Source organism: Chrysemys picta, chromosome 1 (assembly GCF_011386835.1).
Source record: "Chrysemys picta bellii isolate R12L10 chromosome 1, ASM1138683v2, whole genome shotgun sequence".
NCBI lineage: Eukaryota > Metazoa > Chordata > Testudines > Emydidae > Chrysemys > Chrysemys picta.
The window spans coordinates 292,437,294-292,456,331 of record NC_088791.1 but is presented as its reverse complement, the minus strand read 5'-3'; the positions used below and the strand labels follow the sequence as shown (position 1 = coordinate 292,456,331).

Sequence of the window (19,038 nt, the reverse complement as noted above, 5' to 3'; positions counted from 1 at the left end):
CTAAAAAGTGTCCCAATGGAATGTCTTATTAAAGTCACTTTTTGAAACACAGTTATAAAAGGGTCACTTCAAAAATGCAATCAGTAAATGCAGGTAGGAAAAAAACTACCTCCTTCCTACAAAGATTTATTTTCTTTGTATACGTTATACACACATTAGATGTTATAGATCATACGATATTGTATTTTTTAAGATATAATTATTTCTATAATGCCATAACATGTGTCTGATACTTTATAGACAGAAAACTTTACAAATAAATTATAAATTATTAAAAAAGAAGAAACTGTGTCTCTCTTTTTTAAGGAAACACTTTAGACCATTAAACAGATTTATGCATTGTAAATGGATGATTACCAGCCTATTTTATTTGAGAGGAAAAATGTAGTTTGTATTAGTTGTTGATTCATAAAAGAATACATGCAATTTTGTGACTGTGTCAGATTTTTATGAGACTTGAATATGCAGTAAAAGCAATAGTGCAGGTCCACTTTCTGATCTTGCTGTATTATTTACGATCCTGCAAAAGGAACAATGTAGTGCTATGAGGGTCTGCCTTAGTGAATCCCTTTGCAGGGTCAGGGCCCTATTTACAGTCAAGAACAAGCAAAATAATAATGACATAGGAATTGCCCTGCTAAAAATGTACAAATAGAATAGACCCTCTAATCCAACATCCTGTCTCTAGCAAAGTCCAACGGCTAAAATGAGAAAAATAATTCCTTCAGATGAAAGGATGAAAGCCTGATAATGAACCTAACTATGTGATTTACAAGGAAGAGAGATTTCTTCTTGATATGAACTGGGATTGAGTTTATGACACAAAGGATGAGACAGAAGGAGAGAGAGAGATTTACCCTAAGCCACTATTTACATCTGTCACAAACCAGCAATTTTCTGGATATCATCTTATTCCTTGAACATTTATTCTGTTCAGGTCTAAAGCTGCTATTTCTGATCTTATTCCTGCCCATCCTTTTAAAAGTGATGTACTTGTCACAGAATTACAGGCTTCTGTCTTCCAGCTCTCTTGGGCAAAGACACACATCTCTCCCCTCCTGACTGGGAATTTTAAGGCTGCATAACTCCCTGGATTACACTGTGATATTCCCAGCCAGAAAGACAGCCTAAAAAAAGGCCAGCATCTGTGCTTTGTTTTCTCGCTGAAGGTTATGATCAGTATATTGTCCGCAGTTATAAGTTACCAAGCAGCTCCTTATAAGCATGCATATTTATTCTGAAGGTAAAAGCATTACAGAGAAAACACATTAAAACAATAAAAGAACTTACATCTATACTAAACATCTTACCAAAGGTTACCCCCAACTCCAACCTAGGGCTCTGGTAGGTTTTAGTCCTTCAAGACGCAGAACTGGGTTTTCTCCTTGATTACAAGTTATCTATCTTAGATTCACAACCAGAACATAGGCTGGGCAAATCTGCCATTTATTTATATATCTCAGGCCTTTGATCTTGGCCTTCTATAACAGGCAATCAGCAGGCAATGACCCTCTCCTCAGGGAGTTGCTTCAAAAACTAGGGGAATTTGTAATAACATCTCCCAAGGGATTCCCCAGAAAATCCATTTTAATTATCCCAAAAGTCCATACTTGTCTGGCACATTTTCAATATAGTCTTTCAAACTCCCATACACTTCTCAGGTCTCACAGGTGGCATATCTCCCCACTAAGGATGCTATATGCAATTCCAGCCCATCTTAATACGATAAAGTCTTCGAAGGTTATTGCAGGAGATTGCTGAATCAGGGTCTCAATGCATAGCAATGTACTGCAACTACCTTCTCCATGTATGAGACTGTTGTGACAGATATGGCAATGTATTTAAGCACATGTCTAAAGGTATGTCTTACACTGCAACTGGGGGCATGAGTGGCAGCTTACATAGTTGCACCTGCCCTAGCTGTACTCTGCTAGTTATAATGTGAGTTTCAGCACTGGCTGCACACATTAATACCAATGAGCTTGTACAGCCTGCGCTGAGCCCCATGTTGTGGCATCATCGCCGCTATTTTTAGCGAGCTATCTAGCGTACATGAGCTCCCATTCACTGAAGATGTACCCTAACTGTCACATTGGAAATTTGCATATTTAAAGGAAGGCACTCTCTTATGTATCTTGTTGAATTGGTATGCAAAACAACACACTGTATATTGAAATCAAGCACCAACCATTTTTCTTTTTGAAACAGTAATATACCTGGATAAAAATAACACATGTGCCTGAATTTAGAGATCACTGTTTATCAAACAGTAAATATATTTGTCCTTTACATCCAAGGCATTGTTAACAAAAACTATTTTGCATGCTGAAATTGTTCTAGAAGTATTTTGCAAGATTTTTACTGGCATTTTTATCAATGTTTTTGTTCAAAGTTATAATCCATCTTAGTGTATGGATTTGAAGCGGGGTGGGTGGGACAATTTAAAAGCAAAAGTTTCCAAAGAATGAAATTTGATGATTGTTGTGCATTAATTTATAAAACACTTATCACTGTCACTTGTACTCACTGCCTTTACAGAGTAACATAAAATGAAACAAGACAAGGAAATAAAACATATATTTAATCTATATTAATCTCTTTACTGCTGTAGTTATCTTTAAGTCTTTTTGACATTTTTTTTTCAAATTCTGCAAATTAAATAAACTATGTAATTCCCTTTTTGCCCCTAAAATTATTAAGTTACCTGTGACCTGCTTAAGCCAAATAACTGTAGAAAACAAGATCCATGAAAATATTACTAAAACAAGACTATTTGTGTAACCACTGTCTTAAAAACCTGATAATTATTTTTTTCTCTTCTGAAGTACTAAGCTTTTATTGTAATAGCCCCATTCCCATGGAGTTTATCCATGGATTATAGCCTCGCCACTCAAATGCTTTATTGCTATTTCATAATTAAACTCGGAGCGTCACTGTCTCCAGGCACACTAGGGAAGGAGACAGCCAGTGTGCCATGTCTGACCTAAAAATGCTTAATCTTAAGAGTCACACCCAGACCCATCAAAGCATCCATAGATAGTATAAAATGGTGCATTACTCTGGAAAGCTTCCAGTTTCATTACATTTTTTTAATCATTATCAGGGTAAAAAGTATAAGTGTTAAATGGAGTAAAAAAATTTAAATACTTCATAAGACTCTAACACTAATTGTTTCTGTAGCTCCCATTCTTTGCTGCAACATAATTAATTTGCTATTTCAGTTTGGTTTGTTTTTAAAACAGCATGAATATGAGAAAGACTCCATACAGGACTGAACGGAATACAAAGCACTTCCCCCACTAATTCACTAATGTGTGACTATCGCTCAGATCAATAGCAGTCAAAACTCATTATTAGCCATGGTCTATTTAATAATCCCTCAAACAGCAGGCAACCTAAATTACTAGTAGACCACAACCAGGTCTCAGTTACTAGTAGACTACAATCACAAAGGATATTAATTGACACCCTTGACAGCAGTCTCTGCAGAAATGCCGAGAACTAAATGGACATGGAGACTGAACTATCCGCTCCTGGGTGAGTCATACTGTTGAGGTATGTGTGCACAGAAGCTTGAACTGTTGCTACCCATGCTCTACCTTGTTTTCATAAAGAAAGGGCTTCAGTCTGCAGATAATCACCCTGGGACCATTTGTTAGCATTGCATTGGAACAAAAAATAAAAATAATTTGGAAGCGTTTAGATGGGCCAATTTTAAATCTTAAAGAGACACTACTCATTGCCCTTTTTGATAATGGCAGAGGACAGAATTCAAAAGAAAACGTTTATAGGTAACTCATGGGAAAAGGAAATAGAAAGGTTACTCAAATTCTTAAAAGTTAGTCTTTTCAATTAGCATTGCAAGCAATGTAATCCATCTGACTCCAGAAAATGTGGAGTGCTGGTGGTTGACAGATTGATGTTTGTTGTTGTTAAATTTATTTAAGTGGCTCTACGACAAAAAATTATTTTAAAATCTTACATGACGCCTGTAGTACCCAAAAGTAAAGAAGTGATTAAATGCTTCTAATTTCTCCAGAGAAAAAAACTTCTAATTTCCTGCTGTTGGCAGGGAAAAGATAGTCTAGTAACTCTTGCACTCAGTTATACCGAGTGGACTACAGGAGATGGATCACTTGATGACTACCTGTTCTTTCTGTTCATTTCCTCTGAAGCAACTGGCATTAGCCACTGTTGGAAGACAAGATATTGGGCTACATGGACCTTTGGTCTGACCCAGTATGACCGTTTCTTATGATCTCTCTCTCTCATTCTCTCTCTTTTTAACCTTGACAAAAGCTTAGAACAATTTGGACAACAAGAATGGAAGTGAAAATAGTTCAAGAATCTAAGGAATTCATCCTGTCCATCAAAACATATTATAGAAAGAGCAATCCCACAAAGCACTATGCTTTTAGCCTTTAGTGGCTATCAGGAGTTGGGAGAAAGAATACAGCTGACTCTAAGAATTGATTGGGGTGTCAGAAAAAGAGGTGCTGGATAAGCAATCTCATTAAAAATAGCTACTGTACCAGAGGATATGAGAACAAATGTTGAACCTATATTGCAAAGAAGGCTGTGTGGATGATCAAGGGAATTACATATCAGTAAGCTTTACATTTATACCACGTAAATAGGATGAAATGATGATTAAAAATAGAATAACAAAACACCTTAAAGATCATAATAAGAAAGGATCTAACCAGAACAGCTTCTGCAAAAGAATATCACACCTCACTAACCTATTAGAATTCTTTTAACATGTCAAACTGTTGGATAAAAGAGAAACCAGTTGACAGATTATCCAACAAGTTCTTGGAATATATTGGAGACAATTTTTTATTTCAGAAGGTGGAGGAAGCAACTAGGAGAGAGGCTGTTCTAGATTTGATTTTTGACAAATAGGGAGGAACTGGTTGAAAATTTGAAAGTGGAAGGCAGCTAGGGTGAAAGTGATGATGATGAAATGATAGAGTTCATGATTCTAAGGAATGGTAGAAGGGGAAGCAGCAGCATAAAGATCATGGATTTCAAGAAGGCAGACTTTAGCAAACTCAGGGAGTTGGTAGGTAAGATCCCAGGGGGGCAATTTAAGGGGAAAAAGTTTGAGACAGTTGTCAGCAGTTCAAAGAGACATTATTAAGGGCACAAGAACAAACTATCCCCACTGCATAGGAAAGATTGGAAGTATGGCAAGAGAACACGCTGGCTTAACCTGGAGATCTTCAATGATCTGAAACTGAAAAAAAAAAGAGTCCTGAAAAAAGTGGAAACTAGGTCAAATTACGAAGGATTAATATAAACAAACAACACAAGCATGTAGGGACAAAATTAGAAAGGCCAAGGCACAAAACGAAAGTAAACTAGCTAGAGACAAAAAAGATAACAAGAAAACATTCTACAAATACATTAGAAGCAAGAGGAACACCAAGGACAGGGTAGGCCCTTACTCAATGACGGGGGAAAGATAATAGCAGGAATATTGTAAGCCAGACATATGAAGTTATTCTTCCACTCTACTCAGGTGGAGTATTGCATCCAGTTCTGGGCGCCACATTTCAGAAAAGATGTGGACAAATTGGAAAAAGTCAAGAGGAGAGCAACAAAAATGTTTAAAGGTCTAGAAAATATGACCTATGAGGACAGACTGAAAAAATTGGATTTGTTTAGCCCGAAGAAGAGAAGACTGGGGGGTGGGGGGGGAGATATGATAACAGTTTCAAGTGCATACAAGGAGGAAGGTGAAAAATTGTTCTCCTTAACCTCTGAGGATAGGGGCAAAAAGCAAAGGGCTTAAATTGCAGCAAGGAACATTCAGATTGGACGTTAGAAAAAACTTCCTAACTGTCAGAGTAGTTAAGCACTAGAACAAGTTTTTAAGAACAAGTTAGACAAATACCTGTTAGGAATGGTCTCGTTATTACGTAGTTCTGCCTTGAGTGCAGGGGGCTGGACTAGATGACCTATTAAGGTCCCTTCCAGTCCTACACGTCTATGATTCTATAATTTATTAGCTTTCAAAAGGCCTTTGACAAAGGCTTGCAGAAGAAGCTGCTAAAGTAACTAAGTAATCATGAGATGAGAGACAAAGTATTGTCAAGGATCAAAACCTGCCTAAGAGACAGAAAACAAAGGACCAGGAATAAATGGTGAGCTTTCATCACAGCAAAAAGTTAACAGCTGGGTGCCTCAAGGTTCTGTACTAGTGTTGGTGTTGTTTAATATCACTGCTAACAATCTGAAAAGTGGATCAAGAAGGAAGGTGGCTACATTTTCAGATGACAAATTATTTTGAGTATTCAAGCCCAGAGAAAACCGAGGAACTTCCGAGGGACTTAAACAAGCTAGGTGAATGGAAAACATGATAACAGATGTAGTACATTGTTGATAATGCAAAATAATGCACACTGAAGGGAAATTTTTAAATATTCATACACCTTATAGGGATCTAAATTAACTGTATCGACTCAGGAAAGGGACCTCCCTGGGGTATCACTGAACAGTTCAAAGAAGGCCTCTGCATAATGTGCAGTTGCTGTCAAAAAAGCAAACAGAATGTTAGGCTGCATAAAGAATGGGAGAGAAAATAATATGGAAAATATTAGGATCCCATTATATAAATCAGTGGTTTCCCCTCATCTGGAGTACTATGTGCAGTAGTGGTTACCCCCCCCTCAAAAATTATATTGCAGAATTTGAAGGGGTCAGAGATGACTGGTGAGAATGCACAGGGGCATGGAAAACCTCTCCTCTGAAAGAAAGACTGTGACACCTATAGACACCTATTTGGATAACAAAATATCTATAAAAACAAACAAAACAAATTATAAGGGATATAAAACCTCTTGCTTCAGGACTCAAGCAAATTTCTAACTATGTAGGGTAAGGACAAGACTTCCAGGAGGAGCAGATTATCCCATATCTACCTACTGTAAAGTTTCTTGCACCTTCCTTTGAATCATCTGATGATGGCCACTGTCAGAGGCAGGATACTGGACTATAGGTCTGATCTAGTGTGGCAATTCATATGTTCCTAGCAGAGACTGGTCCAAAATATGGTTTCATTATTTCCTTTATTACCCACAGAAGTCACTAGCCAGCAGAACTACACCACTGAAGTTTTTCCCATTACTCGATGATTTAGGAGAGATAAAGGAAGTGAGCATTTATGGTTTTGTGAGCATTTGCAGGAAGGGTTAGAAGTACAACTTAACAGCTCAGAGATAAAATTCATACCCTACTGTTAACCATCTTTCAGTCACACCTGTTATGGCCGGTGATATCGGAACTAAAATTTTCCAAACATCAATTAGGATTAAAAATAGGTGCTATACCACCTGGTGCCTGTGCATTTCATATGATTGTACTAAGCCAGGTGGATTTGCAGTAACCATAGCATTTTACATACACCTGTAGATCAATGACTGAAAATAAATGTGGTTAATATTTATGTGCATTTTTAAAATGTTTTGAAGTTATTTAACGTACTTTATTTTAATGAAAAAGCAAGACAGTGATAGACACTGAACATAAAAGCTACATTGTCAAAACTTTTAAAAGATCCCTTTTAGCATTTATATTTGTTGTCCTGAGAAGCTTCATATTAATTTGGACCTGCCTGTCCTAGAACCGTAATAATTAAATGTAGAAAGATTCCTACTAAGTATATCCACCTGAGCCAATGGAAAATAATTCCAGCACAAGACCTCTCAAATGCTCCAACTGATTAGAATCCCACTGTCACATCTTGGAAAAACTCCTCCATATCTAACAGAATTAAGAGTCATTTGCACAATAATAAAGTAATTTTCCTGAATAAAGGTATGATATGAGTGAGGCACCTTCATTTCTCCCTGTTCAAAAATCCAAGTAGAGGTAGGATACAAAGGAAAGAAAGGCGAAATTGGACACTGTTCCATCTCCAGTTTGGCTATGAGTATAGGAGTCTGATTCACCCTAATGCCCTCCCCACAAAAGGAACAGCTTGTGCTTTTACATTCCTCAGCTTGTATTGAAATGACAACTAGAGATGCCTCTTTACCCAATAAAGGCATTTCCAGACTTTTGGTAATGCCTTAATGGGTGTTCCATTCCACCAGGGTGGGGAGAGGGGGGTTCCTGCACTTCCTTTCATTACCTTTACTAACATTAGACAGATGGACCAGGAAAATGGAAGCCCTGAAAATATTTTTTAAATTTTAAAATGTCCAAAGAGATGTTTCTCAACCCCACCTTTCCCCCTTTGATTATTTAATATTTGATATGTCCTTTAAGTCCAACAGGACTAGTTTTCTTTTGCCCTGCATCTCATGTAGGCATTTAGACCAGTTCAAAGCAGGTGTGAAACATTGTTTTGCACACAGTTTGCTCTGGCACAAATGACTACACACTGTGCAGGGCGATGGAGAAACAAGTCCAGCTTGCTTGTGCATTACCCTACTATCAAACCATGTCAGCACAATTATGGATATCCACATTGTGACTGTTTTTTGTTTGTAGAACAGGATAACACAAGTATAGAATGGAGCTGAGGAACAGGACCATATTATGTTATGATTATGAACTAGGCTGTAAGACCAGTCCCTAAAATGGCTATAGAACCACACTGTTCCATGCACACTAAAAACAGAAAATGGTACTAAAATATGGGTGTTTCTTATTTTATCAGACAGCCATGTACTGACACAGTTATACTCTCAGGGCTGGTCCACACTAACCCCCCAGTTTGAACTAAGATGCGCAACTTCAGCTACGTGAATAACGTAGCTGAAGTCGAAGTATCTTAGTTCGAACTGCAAGGTACTTACTGCGGGTCCACACGCGGCAGGCAGGCTCCCCCGTCAACTCCGCATACTCCTCTCACAGAGCAGGAGTACCGGTGTTGACGGCGAGCACTTCGGGATCGATTTATCGTGTCTAGACAAGACGCGATAAATCGATCCCAGAAGATCGATTGCTTACCGCTGAACCCGGAGGTAAGTATAGACGTACTCTCAGTGTAGATAGGCGCAGAGATTCTCTACAATAAGTAGTATTCCAAAGTAGAAATCTAATATTGCTATTGAATTGCTGAGTATAAGACACCCACATTTCTAAACAGCTCACTGAGGCAGAGGTTGTACACTGTGTTGCAGGGAGGGGACTCAAACAAGCTTAGCAGACTACTTAGGGAGCAACATAGGCACTTAGGACCTGATTCAAACCCTGCTGAAGTCACTAGGAATACTTTCCATTACTTCAGTGGATTTTGCATCAGGTCCTCAGAGACTGAAAAAGCAGTCTACACTGCTCATCAGTACAAACCTGTCCACTAGACACTATTTGTCAGTAAGGAGGTTTGTCTGGGGGTTGAGATATTCATGGGTAGAAATAATTATGAAGAACAAACTGAAATAGATGTTATGTTACATGCTTTATTAGCTGGCTTCTTTTTATTTTATTTTATTTTCCTTCAAATCTCTTCCCTTTCCTCCCACTTCATTTCGGTGAGAAAGTATTTCTGGTGAATAAGCATAACATTTAGTCACATAAAATATTCGACAAATGTGCAATATATGCACATTTCAGATAAATCCAACCTTAATGCTGTGTTGTGTCTAATTTTAGGATGTGGGTTCTTCCCAAGGATAGTGCTTACAGTGTATTAAAAATCTCAACATGCACCTTTCTATCTCCAAAAAGATGTAAGACTAGAAGGGGTGAAGGGGAGAGAATATAAAGCTTTCCATGGAAAGCTGATTTTTTTAAAGTGAAATGGCAAGTCTGAAATTTAAAATAAGAATGGATTTAAAAAAAAATAAAACCAAATTACTATTTCAGTGAAACTACTAAATATTCATGAAGGTGTATTTCCCTCTCCCAAGAGGCAAGAAAGAGTTACCCCATCCCAATCATTACTGGACAGCAGCACAGTGACACCCATTAGGACGGAGGTTATTCCATCCAAAATAAACCTACGTTAATAATGGGTGTCACACATTAGGACGGAGAATCAACAGTATGCTAACCACATCATCTATTTATTTCTTGACAGATTTTTAATAAACAAAATGCTTACAGGGGAAAGCTGAAGATAACCCAAAGAAGCAGATAATGAAACTGGTTTGGGATACATTACACCTCTACCCCGATATAACGCGATCCGATATAACATGAATTTGGATATAACGCAGTAAAGCAGGTTTCAGAGTAGCAGCCGTGTTAGTCTGTATCCGCATCTGAATCTGTATATGCATCCAAAGAAGTGAGCTGTAGCCCACGAAAGCTTATGCTCTAATAAATTTGTTAGTCTCTAAGGTGCCACAAGTACTCCTGTTCTTTTTGCAGTAAAGCAGTGCTCCGGAGGGGAGGGGGGGGGACTGCGCACTCCGGCGGATCAAAGCAAGTTTGATATAACGTGGTTTCACCTATAACGCAGTAAGATTTTTTGGCTCCCGAGGACAGCGTTATATCGAGGTAGAGGTGTATTTCTTAAAGAAAGAAGAGAAAAGAGAACTCTCAGTACTCCCCAAGGAGAAGTGCTGAAAGGCAGAGTTTCTGGAACCTCTACCCTCAGTATTGGTCAAGGGGTAAGGACAGAGATGTACTATCCCACTGAGCTTTGTTGCTGTCAGACTATGTCACACAAACTCAAGGGGAGAAGACAAAAGACCAAGATGAGATGAGAGCTGGTAACAAATGGCAAGGGCCAGTATATAGTCCACTCCGGAAGAATTACAGACCAAGATATAATTTAAATAAATAAATTTAATAAAACTTCTTAGAGAATGCTCTGCCCAGGCTGGAAAACCTAGTAAGATATGAAAATAATACACTATCCACAGCTGTCAACACTATGGCTCCAAAGACATCTTCCCCAGTACCTTCTTCGCTAATCTCCATGGTTCTCAAAAAAGCTGTGAAAAATGAAGTAAAAAAACAAAATATCCTTCAGAATTCTCCAACCTATTCCAGAATCCAGCACCAACCTCTGTAAGGAAATCCAAAAGAAAAGCACATAGAAGACAACTCACATCAAAGATGGACTCTCTGGAGTTCAAGATATGAAGACCAAGAACAGAAAAACCAGTATTACATCCTTTTTTCAAAAAGAAAAAAACCCAAAAAACCAACCCTCTCTATTCGTCTCATAGGAATTCTTAGATACACTGAAAGAAATTTGGGCCAGTAACTGAGACACACACCCAGGCCTTTCCTCTACTGATGAAAGATAGCCAAAGAAACTTTGAACCTCTGTTCACACAGGTAGACTACACTTCTTCATCATTCCTCAGCTATCCCAATGCTGGAATGATAAATAGTTCTTGTCTAAAGCTAAAACCAGGCAAGATGGAAGTAGAATTTCAAATAGGTAATGAAAACCACTATGAAAAAATAGCTAACATTCCATCACCCTCATAGAGGGCATCTGCCCCACTGTCATCAGAGTGGCATGCAGCCAAGAGGGCTTTCTGGACTCTTCACTGACAACAGATACCCAAACAGCAAAAGCGCTAAAAAAAAAAAAACCCGGCCTTTTTCTACCTTCCCCTAGCCAAAAGATCTCATACTATCTTGCCAGATGTGGATTTGCTCCTCGAGACTTTGTTATTGACGATCACTGTATCTGGGAAGGAATTATAAATGCTAAAGAAACTTTAGTCAGTGCAACAACCTGACCTCCAACCTAGGCTGATAAAAGCACGCTTCCTCTGATCACATTAGCTACTCATCGAACACCAGAATGAGTGAGCCTCTGGAATCTTCATCAGCAAAGCTTTCATCAGGCAGGCACGGGACCTCCTCAGAAATTGACTCTTACTACGTGACCAAGATTACCTGGGACAGCTAAAATCCTCAGGAAAAATGGAAATATTAATAGTTAGATTGAGAGTGGTGGGAGTTGCAGATAAGATGATGAAATCCTAGTACCACTGAAGTCAATGGTAGAATTTCCATTGATTTCATGGAGCAGGATTTCACCCAGAGTCTTCTTGGCAGCTAGTCCTTGGCTTTAAAACACCTTTCCATGAGAGTTAAGAATGTTCACAAAACCTCACCACTTTTGGTGGGGAGGGGGGAAGGAGACACAACAGACTGATCTTTATCCCACTTATTTCCCATAATGAAATAATTTAAAACAATTACAAAACATTCAGCCTTCCCTTAGAAGCGTGAAAAGAAGACAACATTCTAGGTTTTTGTGTAAAACTACTATATGGATTTATATAAACTTGTAATGCCCTCACTCATATGCCACTGTATAAATAAGGTATAACTACAAAGACAGCGAGGTTGAAACCAACTAAGAATAATATGGTTAGCAAAAAACCCAATTATTTAATACAGTTGAGGATCAGAATTATCAATTTAAGAATAGGGAATTAAAATCACACTTAGTGATAATCATCCAGGAAATTTAACTTAAAACAATATAACACATTAAAAGATAAACTACAGCATAAAATAAAGATGATTGAAAATAAGGACAGTTGATATTCACTGTCACTATTTTTTTAATGTTCTGTATCAGCATTTTATGAAACAAATATTAAATATACTAAAAGCTGATAAAAGATGTGCATGAAACTGGATTCAGAATTATCAACAGTTAATATAATGTTGTCATGACACTACAGGCTATTTCATTAATACACTTCCATATAAAGGAAAATGAGAAATAACTTTATTGAGAGCATTCTTGATGGTCTTAGTTACAGTCTTTTTATAGCTTTCAAGGCTACAGTTATGATAAAGGCACCATACCGTGAAGCTGTTGTTGACGTTTTTTGTGCTCGATTCAGCTACACTGGCATCTGACAGGTCAACTTCATCAAATATTAGAGACTGTGAACGGAAAATAACACAAACACATTAAATACCACTTTTAAGCACACTTACCCTACTGCACTTTCACTTCCACCTTATTGTTTTAGGAATCAAATGAAAAAAGTAGAAAATTTACTAAGCAGATAAACCTTTCTAATTTCACCTTTCAGAGGGAGCCATGTAACAATCTGATCAGTAGGAAAATTCAAAAACATAAGCGGGCTGAAAATGAATTTTATCCCAGTCAAAAAAGTAATCTTCATTTCAAAAACACTGTTGAGAAAATTTACAATATTATATTCAGCCTTGGAGTGCCACTTAAGCATGCCATAATAGAGTCAAAGAAGACAGATACATATAACAATCTGGCAGAGTCTACTTTAAACATCACAGCCTATTAGCCAGCGTTAAGTCTGCTGGGAAAGGGTTATGGGTTCTGCTGGCTTACTGAGGCTCACTGATGACCAGTAAAACAATTCCAGTCATGTGTCTCTCCTCCCTTCCTGTGCTGTGGGCAAAAGAGAGTAAAAAAGAAAGTTCCCCTTCTCCCCCCGCCACACACACATTCAACTCATGGCAGGGAATCTAAACTAAGGATGGTCCTGCAGTTGAGGCAGGTATGACTGGGATGGCAGGGGATCTGGATTTAATTCCCAGATCTGCCTCAGCTTCCCATCTGTAATATGTGAATGATCCTGCCATTTCCCCACCCCTTGTCTGTCTTGTTAATTAAGGTTGTCAGTTCTTCAGGGCAGCGACTGTACAACTGTGCCTAGCTTGGGTGACTCATGCCCTCATTCTTACCTACGTGACTCCTTTGATACCCCATGCAGCTCAGTCGCAGAGGAGATTGTAGTGCATCATGGGAAATGTAGTGGGGTCAAGGAGGCCAATCAATAGGAGCAAATGAGGGCCTGAAGCACCTGAACTACCACACCCAGAAGGCACCATGGCGGCTCACGCAGAAGCAGCTTAATGATAAACTGACTTGAAATTAAATGTTTCAGTTCAGTTCAACAAACAAACATTTCCATTTGGACCAAACTGACCTGAAATGAAATATTTCATTTAGATTTTCCCTAACAGAAAGGAGAGTAATTTCTGAAAATGAAATTTTCCTACTGAAAATTTCAGTTTTTCAGAACTTAATTTTCCATTGAAAATTCATTTCAAGGGATAACTCCTGACTAGCACTATTTTAGCATAATCATTTAAGTATCTTTCAGGAAATTGCCCTTCAGACAATAATAGCTTGAACTTTGATGTTTAACATTTGAACAATATCCCTCCAATGCTTTTTTCCTTTTTAAAATTTATTTTCCTAAGTGAAAAAACAGAAATCAGCTTATTAACATTATTTGACTAATTTGTTTAAAATGGGTAAAAGAACAGAAACAAACCACCATACCGAAAACTCAGAGGTTTATGTAACCTGTCTTCTTTTGCAGGTTAATTTTGTATACTAATTTTTATAAATAGCAAATTGGTTGTGAAAACAATCAGTGTTATTTTAAATCAATGTTCTAATTTTAATAAACCTGAGAAACAACTGGTGCTACAAGCATAAGGCATTCGTTCCCATAAGGCAGTCTCTTACATCCTTACCTTTGAATCCTTGGCATAGTAAAGGGTACGGCCTCGAAGTTTGAAATAACGTTTTTTCCACCTCTGAAAAGAACTTGTTTGCTTCAATAGTAGCCCTTCCTTTATACTTGTCTGAAAAAAAGAAAAAAAAAATTTACATACATAAGACCTGGTAAAAATATCCAAGTATCTAAATATATTATATAAAAAAATTCTTAGACCCTTGTAAACAATTTTCTGTTCTGTATAAAGATATTCATTATTTTTATTTGTATTCACGTATATGAGATTATGATTGATTCTATCATTTGACAATCAAACTATGCACAATTATTTTTAACAATGCGAATACTGGCAAAATGTTAATTTTGTGTACGCATTCAAAAAGCAGTGGAGATATACACAGAAAATGCAAACAACTATTCTGGAGATTAAATTGCTATTTAATTGTATTACTTCTATAATTCCAAAACCACAATACTGTAGTGAGCAATGATTGGCAGTTGCACAATTCTAAAAAAAATATTAGCTATCTATGCCATATAAGCGCAGACAGATCCTACTCTGTGGCATCTGTACTCTTGTTACCCCTTTCTTCTAACTATTAAAATGGAAAAGAAGACAGCAACTGAAACTTGGAAGAATAGTGTCAAGAGCACAATAAATTAATGTGTTTAGAAATGTTTTGGTAATATCTGTGGCTTCATCACACCATTGATTTTTAAGCACTCTCCCTGTAAATTTCATAGGAGGAGTTTTTATAACTCAATGGTATAATATAGTTGTGCACAGTGGCCTATATCACTGACAGTCTTAAATACTCTTTTGAAGTACACTATTAAAAGGGAAACGAAGATACATATGGATCTGGATTCTCTGCTCTAAAGTGGTCTCTGAAGCATGGTATTTCCATTTTGTATTATGTCATGATGCAGATGTCATAGTACAATGCAATTTCTAGACAACATGATGCAAAGGTCACTTACAAGTTGATCTGGACCACTTATAAGCTTAATCAAAGGGCATCTGACATATTCTTCTTTCAATGGATGTCAAATTCTTCTTAACTTTAACATAATACATTCACAGAAAAAAGGAAAATATACTTTTTTGTTCCTCTATTTCCCATTTATGAATGTGAAATAATTATGAAATATATCCATAGGATGGCTACTGTACTAAATTCTTTAGTGTTTTTTTCTAATAAAATGCCCCAAAATATACCTAACAAAGATAAAATATTTTCACGTGATGTAATGGATTTAATTTGTTAACAATTCAGTCAACAGTAGTCATAGGCACACACACGAGTTTTGGTTTGGTTTGTTATAGCCATACTGTACTTGTGTTTTGTACCCCTCTTTGAAATTTTCATGGTGCTCATGAATTACGTGCATATGATTTATGTATATGTAACACAATTCAAAAGTGAGAATAATACAGAAATCAGCTCCATACAATATAAGCTCTGTATCCAATAGTCCTAATTCCCTCTTCAAATACATAATGAGCATTGGCACTTATCTTAATATTATCCTGAAAGTGGAAATATCTAAATGTATGTTATGATATAAATGGCATACGTTACGGAAGATTAGAATGTACATTAAAACCTTTTTTCATGAAGGAGATACATGAATTTAAAATCTATAGAAAGAACATAAATCTGTTGGCCTATTTGTTTTTCTAGACTTTAAAAAACACACTGTTTTCCTGAAGATTAAATTAATTCCTTAATGCCATTTCTACAAAAACAGGCATTATCATGGCTTTCTCTCTCCCTTTTAGAGCACTAATAATATCGCACAAACACTCCAACATGTTTAATGTAACCAGGGGATTGTTCTGTCCATTAAATGGCTCTGGAATCGTAAACGGATTATTAATCAAAACTTTATGACAAATCTTTTAAACTCCCATTTTAACTATGAGAAAGTTGTTTTCTCAACAAAAAATACCCTTCTAAAGTTGGAGGTGAAAAAGCATTTAACCACTACAGCATATTTTTTTCATATGAAGCTATTACAACAGATCTGGATAATAAATATTCTTATTAATTTAAAATAGTCAGGTAATGTACTTTCATTCATTTGTGTACAGTGTAAATGCTTTCATCAGACATACTCTACTGAGAGCAGAGCACTTGCATCATCCAGTTCCACTGGTACAGAATCCAACCCTTGCTACAGAACTTTGCTCCAGGGATGCAATAAGACCAGACCTTCACTTGCTTGGCAACAGATGATACGTAAAGCTACAATTTAGTCATGGACGGCAAAGACTTCCGTGACTTCAGTCAGTGCCGGCTGGGAGCTGCAGGGTCCCCTGCTGCCTGCGGAGCCAGGGAGCTGTAGGGTACCCTCGCCGCCCCAGGCAGCAGGAGCACTTACCACTCCCGGCCAGGGCCGGCTCCAGGCACCAGGCACCCAAGCACATGCTTGGGGCGGCACCTGGTAAGGGGCGGCGGGGGGAGCGCGGCGCGGCATTCCGCGGGGTGGGGGGGGCACTCCGGCAGCGCGGCGCTCGGGGGGGGGGGCGGGCTCCAGCGGCGCGGCGCTGGGCAGGGAGGCGGCACTCTGGGGGGGTTCCAGCGGCGCTTGGCGGGGGCGGGCTGCGGTGGCGCGGCGCTCGGTGGGGGAGGGCAGCGCGGGGCTTGGCACGGGGGGGCGGGCTCTCGGCGGGGGGGCGGCGCGGGCGCGGCGCTGGAGGGGGGTTCTGGCGGCGCTCAGCAGGGGGCGGGGGCGGGCTCCGGCAGCGCTCAGCGGGGGGGGGGGAGCGGCGCGGGGCTCGGCGGGGGGGGTTCCGGTGGCGCTCGGCACGGGGGGCGGGGGCGCTCGGGGGGGTTCCGGCGGCGCTTGGCGGGGGGGCGGCGCAGCACTCGGCGGGGGGGCGGCGCTTTTTTTTGCTGCTTGGGGCAGCAAAAAAGCTAGAGCCGGCCCTGCTCCCGGCAACCACAGGCAGCAAGGGGAAGCCCCACAGTTCTGACCCACCAGCGGAGGGGGTCCCTGGAGCTTCAAGCCTGCCCACCGCTATCCAGGCTCCCCATTTTGTCATGGATATTTTTAGTAAAAATCAGGGACAGGTCACGCGCTTCCGTGAATTTTTCATTATTGTCCGTGACTTGTCAGTGATTTTTATTAAAAATATCTGTGACAAAATCTTAGCCTTAATGATAGGTCACTACGGAAGGAGACGGAGAGGTCTTGGCTGGTCTCTCTCACCTGGGACCAGTCCTGGGAGATGAGGAGGAAGTAGTGATTGAAGCTGTCAGCAAACAGCATGGCCTGGAGAGAGGGCAGCAGCTTTCCCTGTGGCTCCAGCTCCCAACACTAGCTCCCTATTTTCCAGAACACTGGGCTGCCCTCTCTTCAAGCTACCTCCTCAATCTCTTCTGCTTCCAGGCATGCTCCAGAAGAAGAGGTGGTGGCTTGGCAAGGACATATATGTGCTGTGCAGCAATGCAAAGGGGGAAACAACATACATATGTGGGTGCCTCCTGGAACCCAATGCATGCTCAAAATGGGATGCTGCTGAAAAGGAAATTGGGAGCATTGAATTCACAGAGGTGTGCAGCTCTTGGTTGTATGTTGTATATTGATTAGTGAGTCCCACAGGTCAATGTGGTGCAATCCTGGAACACATGGGCTTTAATACTTTGTGTAGAATCATAGAATATCAGGGTTGGAAGGGACCTCACAAGGTCATCTAGTCCAACTGCCTGCTCAAAGCAGGACCAATTCCCAACTAAATCATCCCAGCCAGGGCTTTGTCAAGCCTGACCTTAAAAACCTCTAACAAAGGAGATTCCACCACCTCCCTAGGTAACCCATTCCAGTGCTTCACCACCCTCCTAGTGAAAAAGTTTTTCCTAATATCCAACCTAAACCTCCCCCACTGCAACTTGAGACCATTACTCCTTGTTCTGTCACCTGGTGCCACTGAGAACAGTCTAGATCCATCCTCTTTGGAACCCCCCTTCAGGTAGCTGAAAGCAGCTATCAAATCCCCCCTCATTCTTCTCTTCTGCAGACTGAACAATCCCAGTTTCCTCAGCCTCTCCTCACAAGTCATGTGCTCCATGTAACATGTACAAATGCAGACTTTTATCCCCATACATTTTTGGTAGTGATCTCTGCTACTTGGCAGATTACCTGGGCCCCCTCCTCAGGAAAATTCCGATTGTGCCCCTACTTTGGTCCAAAAATCTAATCTTCCTTAGCGTCAGGAAGTCTTGTCTGTGCCTGCTGTGGATCAGCTCTCTGAAACCACCAGCTTCTGGCAAGACAAGCCTGACTTTCCAGGCCTTCACAGGCCTAATTCTCTCTGCAAAGGTTAGCAATAGGTACGCACCAACTACTGAGTCCTCTGAGGGTCGCTCTGGACTGCTCAGCCCATTCCATTGAACACACACAGAACTCTGATACACTACTTCCAAAGGAACAGCACCCCTCTGTTTATAAGATTCAGCTCAGGATCCACCTCTTGGGGAGGTGGAGTATCTACGCCGATGGCAGCAGCTCTGTCGTCAGTGTAGGTAGCGTCTTCACTAGTAAGTGTAGACAAGCCCATAGTTTATCATCAAAGAATACTGATTCAAATGATAGAAAGTAAGAATATTGGAAACAAATGGTTACACATAAAACAAAA

General features: G+C 39.6%; 1 protein-coding gene across 14 annotated transcripts in view; it reads right to left on the bottom strand.

Annotated features, from left to right (window-relative positions):
• The window catches only part of DGKH (diacylglycerol kinase eta), a 272,588-nt gene that overhangs the window by 114,268 nt on the left and 139,282 nt on the right, over positions 1 to 19,038 (bottom strand). For all 14 annotated transcript variants that reach the window (XR_010597782.1, XR_010597783.1, XR_010597784.1 and 11 more), the window contains 2 exons: positions 14,413 to 14,523; positions 12,745 to 12,825 (listed from right to left, as the gene is read on the bottom strand). Coding sequence is in view for 11 of the 14 variants with exons in the window: in XM_065581187.1 (XP_065437259.1) it covers positions 12,745 to 12,825; positions 14,413 to 14,523 (192 nt within the window). In the remaining 3 variants the exon portion in view is untranslated. The remainder of the gene's footprint in view (positions 1 to 12,744; positions 12,826 to 14,412; positions 14,524 to 19,038) is intronic.